At 47.5% G+C, this 14509-nt stretch overlaps 1 protein-coding gene across 4 annotated transcripts; it reads right to left on the minus strand.

Annotated features, from left to right (window-relative positions):
• Window positions 1–9468: 9468 nt before the first annotated feature.
• On the minus strand, window positions 9469–13023 carry NXT1 (nuclear transport factor 2 like export factor 1). Of its 4 annotated transcripts, XM_029915860.1 has the most exons (3): window positions 12620–13023; window positions 10484–10596; window positions 9469–10215 (listed from the first exon to the last, which is right to left on the minus strand). In XM_029915860.1, exon 3 carries the CDS (start codon window positions 10154–10156, stop codon window positions 9734–9736), a length of 423 nt encoding a protein of 140 aa, XP_029771720.1. In that variant the 5' UTR covers window positions 10157–10215; window positions 10484–10596; window positions 12620–13023; the 3' UTR covers window positions 9469–9733. The 4 variants fall into 4 exon arrangements, with proteins under 4 accessions (XP_029771720.1, XP_029771719.1, XP_029771722.1 ...); XM_029915859.1 differs by lacking the exon at window positions 10484–10596; XM_029915862.1 differs by lacking the exons at window positions 10484–10596; window positions 12620–13023 and adding an exon at window positions 12538–12614.
• Window positions 13024–14509: the final 1486 nt, after the last annotated feature.

Below are 14509 nucleotides of genomic sequence, written 5' to 3' on the forward strand. Positions count from 1 at the left end.
CAACGACCTAATACAGAATTAGCAAAGAACACAAATAGGCAATTCACACATAGGAGTACAAATGGCAGAGATTTCACTGACAAATGGAATACTATAAAAAGAATAACCAATGTCTAGAAAAATTGACCTATAGTTCAACATAACCTCTGACCCAGTACACGTATGCATGGGAAATACAATGTCAGGGGCAGTTGGGGGTGAAGGTGGGGGAATCTATCTACTATCTATATGTATACCCATAGAACTATCCTCACCCTTCAGCCATCCTGAAGAAGTAAAAGGGAGTGAACAATTTTCACATAAAAGCTGGAGTGCACTTATATTACTAAAACTTTAGGAAAAACCTACTCACCCATAAGAAGACGACTGAATAATTTACAATACAGCCATGCACTGGCCTGTTATGTAGTCATTAAAGTAACATTTACAATTATTTACTGGAACTAGTGGTAATCATTTTACAATGTATACATTTATCAAACCACACTTTACACTTTAAATACAGTTTTGTCATTTATTTTCAATGAAGCCAAAAAACTTGTAATGGCTTGGGGAAATGCTCCCTATATCATAACAAGATTTCACTATTCTCAGAAGAAATGATCTGATATTTAATTTGTTTTAAACAAATCTATAGGGCTCCTGGGCGACTCAGTAGGTTAAGCGACCCATTCTTGATTTGGGCTCAGGTCAAGATCTCACAGTTGGTGAGGTCAAGCTCCATGTGGGGCGTTGCTAACAGTGCAGAGCCTGCTTGGGATTCGCTCCCTCCCTCTCTCTCTCTGCCCCTCCCCTGTTCCTGCTATCTCTCTCTAAATATAAAAAATAAACATTAAAAAACACAAATCTACAAAACTAGACTATAAAGAACTACAAAAAATTATACCCTCAGCTCTACACCTTAGTGGAAGGAGACATACCGATGACTTACCCGCCCCGCCCACCTGGCGCCAGCCCCGCCTAACTCCACCGGCCCAGCCATTCAACATGCGCTACCTGAGTCCGCCCGGCAGGCAGGGCCACGCCCCTCAATGGGCCCTCTGGGAGCGCCAGGGAGGGACGACCCGGCAACTCAAATCCCCAGTACTCACCGCCCATTGGCTGTTGGGATGTGACCCGGCCCCGCCCTGCCAGGACCAGGATCTCTCTGGGAGCCTCCGAGGGCTTGAACCTAAACTGGGGCGCCGGATCACGTGGGACGCGTCGTTGTGAGTCTCTGCTGTCTGGAAGTCTTACAATTAGCTCTGGGTGGTCGCAAGGTGATGACGTTAGCCACCGTCAGTGACACTCGGGAAGTCCCGCTAAGGCGCGGACGGAGGAAGCTTAGGTGTTTGGATATTCGCTGCTGGCTGGCGAGGCCTGTGCCTGTGGTTCCCACCTTTCCCTTCACAGCTGCCCTCAGTTGCCCGATATTCCCCTCTCAGTCGCGCAGCACTACGGTCAGTCAGCTGAGCGGAAAAGCCCAGAGCGTCGACTGGTTACCGCGTTTGGGGGCGATCTCCGCGCACCTGCCAGGGGAGAGCAGGCCCGGCAGGGGCGGAGGCCGCTGCCGCCTAGAGCCCGGCGGGGTCGGAATTCTCGTGGGGGACCGACGGCGCCGCCTAGTGGGCTATTTTCTTAGTGGTTGGGTGCCCAGGCTCCAAAATGCTAAAAGTAGTAGGTTTTGTTCTAGCGGAGCAAATTAAACATACTTACACAGTTTGAGGGTCAGTCAAGAGTTTGAATTTTAACACTCGCCTTCAGTTTGGACAGATTTATTAGAACTTCAAACTATTTCTCACAAGGTTAATTGGTGATTTTTAAATGTGGATTTTTTGGCGAGATCCCAATGTATTTCAGTGAAACATCCACCTGCAGACTTCATTGTACCAGGTGAGGCTCAGGTTGGCTGTTCTGTGGGGAGAAGTGAGGCCTCTCCTCGTGAATGCCTGCAACTTGAATGCCCTTTCTTCTGCCTTCGAAAACGTATTCCTAATTCTTAAATGAAATTTTAATTGAAAAAGCAACACACACACACACACACACACACACACACACACTATATAAAATGGAGAGTCAGAGAACATACAACAGCAAATGCCTTGTCACCACATTAAAACCCTAGAATCCAAGCCCTAAGGACAGCTATCGTGAAGTTTTTGCCAATCCTTCCATAAAGTCCGTGCATATAGAGCAAGCCTATATGGAATCCCATTTTTTTAAAAACACGAATCAATCTTCTCAATGAGGTTGGAAATAATGCAAGACACCTTGAACACTTCTTGGGATGCTGATTGCACTGACTGTGATAACTATTGTTAATGTTCTACAAAGAGTCTGAACTTTTCTGACTATCATGAATCTCAAAGATTATTTCATGTCATTCATGTCATGTACAGGTCTCTTTTGTTTTCAAGGCTGCACAATAATCCATTCTGTGGGAATATTATAATTTCCTTAATATTTTAGTGTTGGGACATTTAGGATGGTTACTGTTAAAGACTGCCAAGATGAATTGTCTTGTATGAAGGTGTGTATGTATATGGCCAATTGGATCTGCAAAATATGCATACAGTTGACCCTTGAACAACACAGGGATTAGAGGCACTGACCCCTGTGCAGTCAAAACTACACATAAAAATTTTGACTCCCCCCAAATCTAATTACTAATAGCCTACTGTTAACCAGATAATATAAACAGTCAATTAATATATGTTTTATGTTATATGTATTATATACTGTATTCTTATAAAAAAAGTAAGCTATAGAAAGGGACCAAGGAAAAGGCTAGAAGGTAATGGCTGCCAAGTGGCAGAGTCGGGGCAGGGTGGTCTGATGCTTGAGGCTCAGAATAGGGCTCAGGAATGTGAGAGAAAATTTCAGGACTTGCAACTGCAGTATGGAGACCCTTGAGAAGGATCTCCAGGCAGGGGAAATGGCCAGTGCAAAGGCCCAGCCCAGAGGGAAGGCGCAAGAATGATGCGGTGTGGACCGCCAGGCCCAGGCTCCTCTGGTCTGACCCAGACCGCCATTGTGCAGGGCCCCAGGTGTGGGCAGAGGGTGGCTAAGTGCTGGGTCCCTACTCCTCATTGGGTTCCTGGCTGAGTGTGCTAAGGGTGTCATGGTGCGGTGGGAGACTCTGCCCTGGCCACCACCCCGCTACAAGGAGAGTGGGACTGACAGGAGCACCCGCCTGCTCCTCTTGCCTTGCTGGGCCGCACCCATCTGGACACCCCCACCACGGAGCAGGATTCATACCCGGAGATAGGCCTTCGCCCTCTCCCTTAACACTTGGCGTGCCTTCAGGTCGCATCTGTTCAGAGCCTCTTCCTTGCAGCCTTTTCCTCAGGCAGAGACCCAGTTTGATGGTGAGGGATGGTAGTAGGAGGAGCCACTGGGAGCCAGGGGTACTTCCCGAGCTGGAGCAGGGCAGGAGGATAGGAGGGGACCCGCATGAAAGCCCCTGTCTTCCCCCCCGTCAAAGTCATACCTGAGATTACAGTCAGGTGAGATTTTTCACAAAGTTGTGGGTCAAAATCTGAATTTTAAGTGTTTCCTCCTCACTCCAGGACCATTGCCTTCATCTTAGCAATTGACCCTTGAAACAAATGCCATTGCTATTGACCTATAAAAACAGTTGGACTCACGAACTCATAAATCTGTTCTATAAAATTAATTATAAGGCAAATCTAGATGAAAAGGGTACTAGTTTTTAAAAATTTTTGTGACATTTTCTACATTTTAAATTCTAACACTAAAATTTAAAAAATTAATTGTGCTGAGGAATGATCTTAAGTTAAATAACCCTTCTGGCCCAAGGCTTCTGTGTGTAAGAGTGGAGAAGAGAAGACATTCCACTTTCTCTGTGTTTTACCCATCCTAGTCCCACCTCCTTCCAGGGCCCTGGGGCAGGTCAGCTCAGGAATCACTCAGCAGCCAGGAAGCTGCCAGCTCTTTTGGTTTCTTTCAGTGACTTTGGCCGGAGTTTGGTGAAGGCCACTGTGGCTGCAGGATGGGCCCGGAATGTGGAGGGAAGTGATCCATTGTTCTGAGGGAGAAGTGGTAGGGCCCTGACCGGCAGAGGGACAGGAGCTGGGGTGGAGGCAGGAAGAGGAGGTGAAAGGAGAGTGACTTGGAACATTTCGGCAGAAGAGAAATAGTGTGCATGTGAAATGGTCAGTGATCGAAGCTGAGGTTCCCTGAGGAACCACTGTAACTCAGATTGGACATTCAGTGAATGACAGGAAATCAAGAAGCTTCTGAATGTGCTCAGAGCAATAGGTACACACCAGTCCCACTTACTCTTGTTGTTCATGATTCATGTAGCAGGCTCTGACCTAAGAAGACTTCACACACTTACCCCATCATACAGATGAAGAAACTATGGCTTGGAGATGCTGAGCAGCAACCAAAATATAAGTCCAGTTCATGTCTCTGCAATGCCCATTTTTAAACTTCATATTCCTCTAACAGATCATAGTTTCCCAGCAAGAGAAAAGGTGGGATATTCCACTAAACCCGTGGTCTTCCAGCCTTAGTGAGCATCCGAATTGTCATGGACAGCTTGTTTGGTCTCTGGTGGGGTGTGAGAATCTGCACCTTTAGCAAGTGCCCAGGTGATGGCCCAGAGAACCACTGCTCTCAGTGTTCTAGAATGCCTGTGGAAATAGAGATCAGTCTTTGAAAACTGTCATTTTCATGCTGCTTCCCAGGCTTACAGCTCCTAATGTCCCAAAATGGAAACACTTCTGAGGCTGCCTTGTCCAGCATCCAAGTTTATTAGCTCTTCATTGTATTTCAAGAAATGCCATGAGCTGGCATTCGTGCCCACCACCAAGCTTGTCAATGTTTCCTACACCAGCATAGATGAAAAGAAGGACCAGCTGTCCCTGCTTTATGTGGAGGGTGCCACACTGATGTGGAATGGAAGTCCATCTCTAGGCAGAAGACCCTTGGCAAGTTTCTCAGCTCTCTGCTTTCCTGCTCATTCCATGTCAGCACAGTCCACTGCCAGCCCAGGAAGCACCCAGAAATGGATGGCCAGATGAGTATCTTCACTGTGATCTATGGGACAGTGAAGTTTGAAGGCTGTCCACAATGCAACCCCCACCATTTATAAAGCACTCTGCTGGCCACTACACACGGATAGGTCTCACAGGGTTGTTCTAGGTGAAGAGGGGCTTGAGAACACCCTCCACATGTTCTCTAATGTGGAGGCCCCACTTTCCTGGTGGTGGAAGGGGCTGCTGCAGCTCTGTGATGTCTGAAGTTCACACCTTGAATATTAGCAGCCTATCTGCTGAGTAATTTGCAGTTTGCTATGATTCCCTTTTAACATGCGATTTTTCCCTTGCCCCTTCCCTTTTATAAAAAGGACCTAGTCCTGAAAACCTGAAAAATAAAGATGCAATGGAAATGTTGCCAAGTTTGTGTGATTGGCATTGGAGGGGGGCTGGTTTGGAGGAGTGTTTGGGGGAAGAAACACCTATGGCAGGATGAGAGGGGCCAAGTGGACACATGCACACAGGTACACACACATGCACAGCATTCCTTAGTGAAAAAGCTCATCTGCAGGCTAGAGCAGAAGATTCAGATAAACACCTTTGTCTTTCCACTCCCATGTGACCCTGGCAGGTGAAAGGATGTGCTGGGAATTGGATTGCCTGATACACTTTGTGCTAGTCAGTGGAAAAAAGCCAACTGACTGCCTGGCTCACTTCCCTCTCCCACCTGGGAGGTGACAACTAATGAGTAAATGGGGTTTATGGGTCTGCAGCATAAATTGGGCTGAGAGCAGAGTAACTAGTCTTAGTGTTTCCAGGATTTTATTTATTGTAGCACTGAAAGCCCACATCCAGGAACCCACTCGGTCCTGGGCAAACTGGGATGGTCAGTCCAGCAGACTGTGACCCACAGAGCAAACTGGGATGGGGTCAGAGGGCAGCTCATGTTGCACACATGGTCCCTTGAGTGGGGACACTTACACCAGGACCCTAATGACACCTTGTGCTCCCTCCTAGATGAAACAGTTCTGCATTCACCTCAATTCTACTTCCCTCTCCAAAGCCTCAAGCATGAATAGAAGGCTCTGTTCATTGTCCCCTCCCTCAGCTGGGTCAGCTGCTATCTTGGAGGAGGCAGAGGTGCCCCTCTGGCCTTCTGCACCCACCACTGTCACCCCTGAGTTTCTCACCCATGAGCCTTTGGAGTTGAATGTTCTAGTAAGAGGAGTTTGCTTTCTCTAAATTAGTGATTTTTCCCTCCTGAGTGGGTTTTGAGGCCTTTCACATTGCTGAGGTGTTCTGGCCTTGGAGAACAGACCTCTTGTTCTGGGGAGGCTTGTGTTCCCCTAGCAACTCAGGAACCCTGAGGACCATCTCTACATTCCTGTCAGCCCTTCCAATCACCCAGTGCTGGAGATGTCCTCCTGCTCAGTCTCCCTGATCAGTCCCGTATCTAGCCTGGGAAACTGATCTGGGCTTGCTCCTGAGTACAGGCTCACCTTAGTGCAGCAGCCACTGCCCTTCCTCCTACTGTCCCCTCAGTCCTGCTGGCTGTCCATCCAGCCCTTATGATTCAGACCCCTTTGCTCCATGTCAGAGGGAAGGGAGACCATTCCCAATATGGCAACAGTGTTTTCCCAAACCATCCCAGGTCAGGGCCACAGCCTGGGCTCTAAGTCCCTTCAGGCTGTGTTCAGTGAGGACTTGTAGACTCCAGACCATCCATGTCAAGCTAGGCAGACCCTGTTGAAGCCCTTTTTCTCTGGGGTAGAGGTAAGGGAGGTGGCACCTCATCACACTTCCCTGTTGAGGGGCCTTGGAGCTGTGGGGGGCAGCTTTCTCTAAGGAAACCTCTCCCCAAAACACTCAGCTCCCCCACTCTCTTCATCTTCTCTGTCCTAACCTTTGAAGCAATCAATGCTTGCACCCTAATGGCCCCATTTGGCAGACACTGGGGCCTGAGGTTTCCTGGCTGTTGCCAGTCTGATTGGATGGGAGATGGTACCTCCTGCCATCACTTAGGTGGTTGCTATACAATGGGGAGGGGGATGGAAATTATTAGCTTATGCATCTTCCTTTGTCCCTCCCTTTCTTCCTTCTTTTTTCCCTCCCTCTCTTATACCCTTCTATATATATTTTTGTGATTTGTTGCCTGTTCTTTTCTTGTGCTATTGTTTTTTTCTCTTGCGTTTTTCCCTGATTTAAGGCTCCTTTATATAATAAGGAAATACTATGCCTTTCCTTTGTTGTACATACTTTTCTCTAGTTTGTTACTGATAAGTATGTTTGACTGCATGTAAAAAGGCCCCCAAACAACAGTGGCTTCAAGAAGATGGAAGTGTATTTCTTGTTTCCCCTGAGAAAACAAAGGTGGTCATCCAAGGCTGGTGAGGGGCTTCAAGAGGTTGACAGGCACCCCAGGACCTGCTTTCCATTCCTCTACCCCTTGCATGTGGCCAAATAAGCCACATGGCCCAAATGAGTTTCTAGACCATCAACTCTCACCCCTGCTTTCCAAATGGGAGGGTAAAGGAGGGTTGGGTGGGAGAAAAGAAAGACTAGCTGCCCCATCTTTCAAGGAGACTTCCCTGAAGTGTCTTCCTCATATACCTCACTGACCCACTGGATCTCAGGGCACACCATGAGGTCTAGGGAAGGCTGGTCTTTCATCTGAGTGCCTTTCCCACTTTCTATTGTTCCTGAGAGAAAAATGGATCTTGGGAGGCCACTAAGAGGTCTGTCCTAGTGCCCTTCCGAATGCCATCTTTACTTTTAATATCCCAAACCTGTTGTCTCAGAGCTGCTGTTTTGAAGCTTTTCAGGCCAACATGATTTTCAGACTCCAGAGATTTCACATCAAGCTCTCTGATGGCCTGATGGGACTCACATCCTCTATCCAGGGCTGAGGTGAGGCAGGTGGCATCCCACCTCACCCCTTAAGGACAAGGGCTTTCAGATTTGAAGCCCACCTCCACATCAGTCTCTGCAGTAATCCTCCTAGCCCATTCCATTCTCCTCCCTATGGAACAGAGCTCCACAGTCTGAAAATTCAACATTGTAGTTTGCAACCTCACTTCCAATCTCATGTGTATTTTACCACATCTCAGCCCAACTGTTCGCCTCCGTTTGCTATGCATGTATCTATAGGACCAATTTGACCACTCTTTATATGTGGCTTTGAAACTGGTTTTTTTTTTTTTTTTACCATTTTAACGTCTTGCCTCCTGATTAGACCGTGAATTCCTGAGGGCGCCTGCATCTACACTTTGGTTCCCCAGGGTACAACAGAGCTATTCCCATAAAACATACTGTCTGCCCCTGTTGCAAATCTTTGTCCTTATTTGGGATTAGATTTCCCCAGTGGTCTAGTGGATTCTGTGCTCTCATTTGGGGTTAGGTTTTGCTGTGGTAGGTGAGACACACTCCAAACCAATAAGGTCTTCTAGATAAAATTTCTCCCATTAAAAAACAATGAGGGTAGGTTATTTAGGGCCATTTGGATGGTACCACATAATCATCAAGGATTCAGGCTCCTTTCAGTTTAACACAATCCTATCTCTAGGGCAAAGCTGTCTCCTCGGCCCAGAATGAGCCAAAGCCAGTCGTCAGGCCACCTTAACTGCTTCCTGGGAAACAGGAGATGAAGGAAGGGTCTATCAGTGCGAACTCCTCCCACAAGCCCCATTTGCTTCTCCATCATTGGCCAGAACCTAAGTCATATGTCAAACCCTCTTTTTGGTGGCTACTTTGTCCTGCTCATGGTCAGGCTTCAAAAATTAGAGAAGGGGAGGGGTGTGAGGAGGAAACTGCCATCTGTGCCACCACATAAAGCAGTATTCTTCTCTTAAGTTCCCATTCCAATATTCTAGCCCACAAACCTATCCCAAACCTAGCAGATTTTTGTCAAAATTTAACTGGGGAAGCCAAATGGCCCTGAGATCTCATTTGTTGGTTAAAGGATGACGGAACCTTCTAGCTCTCTATTCTTTTTTTACATTGGGAAAAAGCAATTAGAGTTGATCTTCAAGGTCAATAAAACTACCTTCTAATTCTGATGCCGTCTCCCCCCACATTAGTATGTCTCCCTCTTAAAAGCAGTTCTTCACCCCCTCTTTACAAGAGTAGTGTATACAGTTGCTTCATTTATTAGCAGTTATTAACTAACTCCATAGTATTACACCTGTTCGTACTCATTCAACTCAGCTCAGGTTCTGGGGTAGGACCCAGCCATCTGTTAAGTGATTCTGATGTATTCTAAAAGTGAACTACAGGTTAAAACACCTGGGTACTTCAGGAAAACACCATTCCTAGCCCTACTCCAAGATCTGGGTAGAGTCCCAACTCCCGTACACTTGAGCTGGGTAGGTGCTCTGTACTGGACCTCACACTTTTGCAGGTGCTTTCTACTAAGCTTCCTGGCTTCAACTCTCCTTTGCTTCCTCCTGCCTCAAAATCTGGACAAACACATTGAGCAAGGGAAAAGAGGTAGCATTTGTATTGTTTTATTTGTCAGAAATTTCGAGAACCAAAATATCTACTGGGCAAGTAGAAAAATAGAAAAGTTTACTACTTTGAAAAGGCATCTATGACAAAGACTACGTTCAGAAGGGGGTTTATGGGACTCCAACAAATGCAGAGTTAAGATGGGGTGGTGTGGCCTGAAGTAACACAAAGGAACTTATGTCCCCACATTTTGAGATCTGTGTTTCCCTACAGAGCTGGGGGTGAAACAGAGGCCTTTCTTGCCACCACTAGCTGGCCCAGTCCTGGAACCGGAAGCAGTCACTTGCTATTTTCCACACCGTATTGCTGGGTGAGGCCTGGGCGGTCAGGATGAGGTTCTGGTTAAAGTCCCGTTGCTTGTTGCCCTCAAACTTCACTGTCCCACAGATCACAACAAGGACTGTAGTCTGGCTTGGAGTGGCTTCATCATGGACAGGCTGGCAGTCTACCACATTGATCTGAAACTCACTGGAAGGCAACATTTCAAAAAACTCACTCAAGGACTCTTGTCCTGAAACAGCATTTCCATTCCACACCAGGGTGGCCGTTCCCATGTACAGGCGGGACAGCAGGCGCCGTCGCTTATCCATGGTGGTGTAGTACACGTTGACGAACTCCTCAGCAGCTCTGCAGGCTTGATCCACGTAGGTCTTGAAGTCCACCGATGCCATCTCTGGGCCTGCTGAAGGAGGCCTCTGCCCAGGAGCTCCCGTGCCTGTGGGAGTCGGGGCTGTGGGACAGAAAGGTTGAAAAGAACCCATGTGAATGCCCAAGTTAATTTTGCCCCAACAACAGAACAATTCTCCTTTTCTATTACAATTCTTCCTTTTCAGTTACATAGAGAAACAACTCCAGGCTCAAATTTTGCCAACACTTAATCCTACTAGACTTTAGTTCGCTCATTTTAAAAATGAAAACATCACCATTCATGACATAGTTGTAATGTGAGACTCAAATAAGACAGTGTACATGGAGTGCTTAAAAAGCCTGATACTTACATGTTCAAAAATAGTAGCTATTACTGTGAATTTTAAAAATCTCATCTTAAAAAAGATCGTACATTTATGAAGAGTCACTTTTTCCTGGAAGCGTGGACCAGGTGTGACTGCCCCTAGGACAACGGAGAAAACAGTAGATCATGGATAAAGACAGTGAAAGGAAATAGTAGCCCAATAAAGATCAATCAGATGACATATGTTCCTCAGGTGGGGACAGTATGAGAAAGCCCATCATGAGTTCACCCAACAAATACTGGGAGAGCAAAGAGGAGGCAGGTTTCCTTTTCTTTTTTTAATATTTAAAATATTTATTATCTTTTATTAAACCTTTTTAATGTTTTTTATTTATTTTTGAGAGACAAAGAGAGACAGTGCAAGCAGGGGAAGGTCAAAGAGAGAGGGAGACACAGAATCTGAAGACAGGCTATAGGCTCTGAGCTAGTTGTCAGCACAGAGCCCGACGCAGGGCTCAAACTCACAAACTGTGATATTATGACCTAAGCCAAAGTCGGATGCTTAACCAACTGAGCCACCCAGGTGCCCCAAGAGAAGGCAGGTTTCTTAAGAAAATAAGAGAACAAATGTCACAAGGACAGTACCAAAATGGTGGTCACAATGCTTATGCCAAGGAAACTAGGAGCTGACTGGGAATGAGAAGGGAGGACACCTAGCTTCTGTGAGCACTAATACCTACCAGGCAAGTCCTGTGAGCCACAATGGAAAGACAAGTTAGAACTGATCAATTTCTATGGGGGGGGGGCAGGGCATCAAAAAAGAATCTCAACTGTAGCTGAAATGTCACAGTTCTTAAAAAAAAAAAAACCCACAAAAGCATAAAGATATACTGTTTGCTTGTCTCACAGTTCTGTTCCTTTTTGTGTCATTAAAATATTTCACTAAAAAAATTCATGAGAGAACATTACTAAAATAATGGATATGTTCAGATATACAAACTTAATGCATTTTTTAATTTCAAAGACCTTAACTTTTTTAAAAAAAATTAGCTTATGAAAAATAGAAGATTTCACATAGAGTTGGGAAAAACTCACGCACTCTCAGGGCTGAGAAAGGAGGAGGCCTCTGCCTGGAGTAAAGAACTTGAAGAGAAGTGGAGAACCGTGGTCCTGAAGACCAGCAGGGACAGAACCAGGCACAGCTGGTGACACTCCCTCCCCCAACTTAAAGGCAAGCCTCAACAGACAGACTCCTAGCTGGGTATCTCCTGCGCACTTTACATATATCATCTCATTTACAGGTCACCACAGAATGATGAAACAATTTTAGAAACGAGAAGGGAGAAACTCAGGGGGTGGATCAAGGTCCTAACATTAAGTACACTCTGTTTTATCTTTTATAAGAACGGCTGTGGCCTCTGAAAATGTTGACAAAGCTATGCTGCCCTTTTACTTATTTATTCTGTAAGGTCCTTGCTTAGGAAATCAAGGCTCTAAGAGCACAATTCCAGGCCTGCTAGTCTGAAACCGTCTTTTCACAGGCCTCAATTTCTCTCTTGCTTGGAATTCCCAACCCCGTCATCCATATCAGTTCTCTGACGTGCCCCAGACCCGCCACCATTTCAACTCATTCTCAGAAACGTCCCCTTCTCCACCCCTGCTCAGTTCTGCCAAAGCCACTTTCTAAAACAGCGCAGCAACCTGTCCTGGCCCCATACCAGTAGGATAACCACCTTCTTTCCTCGATTCCTTCTCTCTCAAATCAGGGAAGAGAATCTCGGAAAGTCAGATAAGGAAGAGGCTGTGAAGATGCCATCTTCTCTCGGAGGCCCACACCGTCAAGTTCTTTAGCGCTGGACCAGAGAGGATGCAACAGGCCTTATTTCTGGCCGTGAGCCGCTTTTCATCAAACGCCTAAGGCCGGCCCACCATAACTATCTGGCCAGAGACCTGCTCCAGGGCAAGGACTGGTCACCGCAAAGCGAAGTCACTGCCCAGTGCGTAGCAACGCACCTGAAGCAGCACGGCAGCTACACCACCAAGGAAAGGACAAAACCTGGCTGCTTCCCGAAAATGTGGGGGAGGGCCTGGGGGACGCACGTGGCAGATGTCTCGGGAGCCCCTGGGCCGGTCTTGGGGGTCTTCAGACTGCCAGGCGCGGGTGGTCATGGGGGACACCTACTTGCGTGGCTGGTGACGTCCGGGGTCAGCGGGGGTCGGTGTCCCCGGTAGGCCGGAGTCGTCGACCTATGTGAAGTAAGCGTCCCCGATTTGCGCGGGCGACCCTGGTCAGCGGGGCGGGGGCCTCGGTCAGCGCCGGCGTTCCCCAGTCAGCGTGGGCGGCGGGCATCGACCGGGCGCCACTCGCTCTGCTACCAGTTCCACTGAGGGCCGGCCCTGAAGGTCGCGGGGCAGGCCTGCTAAGGCTCCGCGCCCCTCCGTCGCCCGCCTTACGAAGAGCTAGAAGAGCCACTCTCCTCCCACCCTTCCTCCCCGTATGCGCCTGGGTCGCCGGAGTGCCGGAAACCCAAGACTCTTGGCCGCCTAACGCAGGTCCCCGCGCGCGGTCCGGGGTGCGCTGCGCAGACGCAAACTCCCACGGCTCCGCCCACTCCCACCCCTCCGTGAGGGGCAGCTATATAAGCCAATGGGACGGAAGACCCAGGCTAGCTCCGCCCAGCTGTGGCTCAAAGGAGGCTATGGCTTCCGGGAGAGGCACTTTTTCCAGAGGGCCACAGAAAAATCCGCGCTCGAGTTTTCATTGGTTCAACCCGTCACAGAAACCGTTCCACCCGGTTAGATGGGATTCTTGATTGGATGAGATCTCCCAGGTCCCGCCCCCAAGCTAGAGGTGGGTAAGCTCTCTCTCCGGAGCTTGGAAGCCCCTGACAGGCGCTAGGGGAAATGTATGCGGTGCACTCTGGTCCTTGCCGTAAGACCTCCATTCACCTGCAGTTGGGGTAATTCTAGTCATATTCTAGTTAAAAGACGACTTGATGGAATCACGGGAAACCACCACTAGCAGCATACTGTGACCCAACTAGGGCTTTCAAACAGGCATAGCAAGTGGGGCGCCAGGATGTCCCGGAGTGGCCTCAGGAATATTAAGTCTGTTGAGCTGGTGAAGCCAGCAGAGCCCCTAGTGAACACAGCCTGATGGAGTGTGTCAGCTGATTACTCTCCTTTATAGTTTAAGCCCTTAAGGGCTCTATGAGTTAACAAACTAAAGGACACAGGAAAACCCATTTTAGTTAAGTGGGAAACTCAACTAAACGTGTGTGAAGCGGTGAGCGTGGGAAGAAAGTCTTAGTCTGGGAAGTAACAAAAGTGTGCCACAAAGGGAAAAGAAGGCAATTTCCTCCCCGGTAATTGAGGAGCTCCAAAGGAAACCCGCCTGGCTCCAGCTATGGCCCGTAGCCTGGTTGGTATTGTGTTCCTATTCTCCAGCCCTGGACCTACCTCATTTCAGCGAATCTGGAAGCTGGGCTGAACTTTTACTGAACTTTTGTTTAAAACAACAGTCTCAACAGTATGGAAACAGTTCATGTGACACTTGGGAAACTTACAGTTTACAGGGAAAAAAAAAGTTTCGGTGCAAGATCCTCAACTCCATCCACTGAGAGACTTAATAATTCCTTGCAAATCTGGGAGCCCTCTGGGCACTGTGAAGTTTACTGATGTTTTCACATCTTTAGAGTATGGTGCATTTAACCCATACCTCCTTGACTACCCTTTGGTGTACGTTTGCTTGCATTCCTGAGAGAACCCTTCCTGTCAGACTTCATGCTAAATTTAGAAACTGGATGGGCTATTTAATATAGGCAACCCCCCTCCTCCACTTATCAAGTAGGTAAAAAATTTGGATTATAAAAAAATAAGATGGGGCTGAGTAGAGAGGGTGAAATAGCATCTGTGGAGCAGTATTCATGCAGACATGTCTTTATAAAGTCCAGGACAGTGAAATCAGGAACATATAAAAATCCAAATCACAGTATTTGTGGAATGAGGACTGACTTACTGTGGGCCTGCTAGGTTGGATGTTGTCCTGCTTTAAGTTTTGTCATGTTTCCCA

The sequence above is a fragment of the Suricata suricatta genome, chromosome 12, assembly GCF_006229205.1.
Source record: "Suricata suricatta isolate VVHF042 chromosome 12, meerkat_22Aug2017_6uvM2_HiC, whole genome shotgun sequence".
Classification (NCBI taxonomy): domain Eukaryota; kingdom Metazoa; phylum Chordata; class Mammalia; order Carnivora; family Herpestidae; genus Suricata; species Suricata suricatta.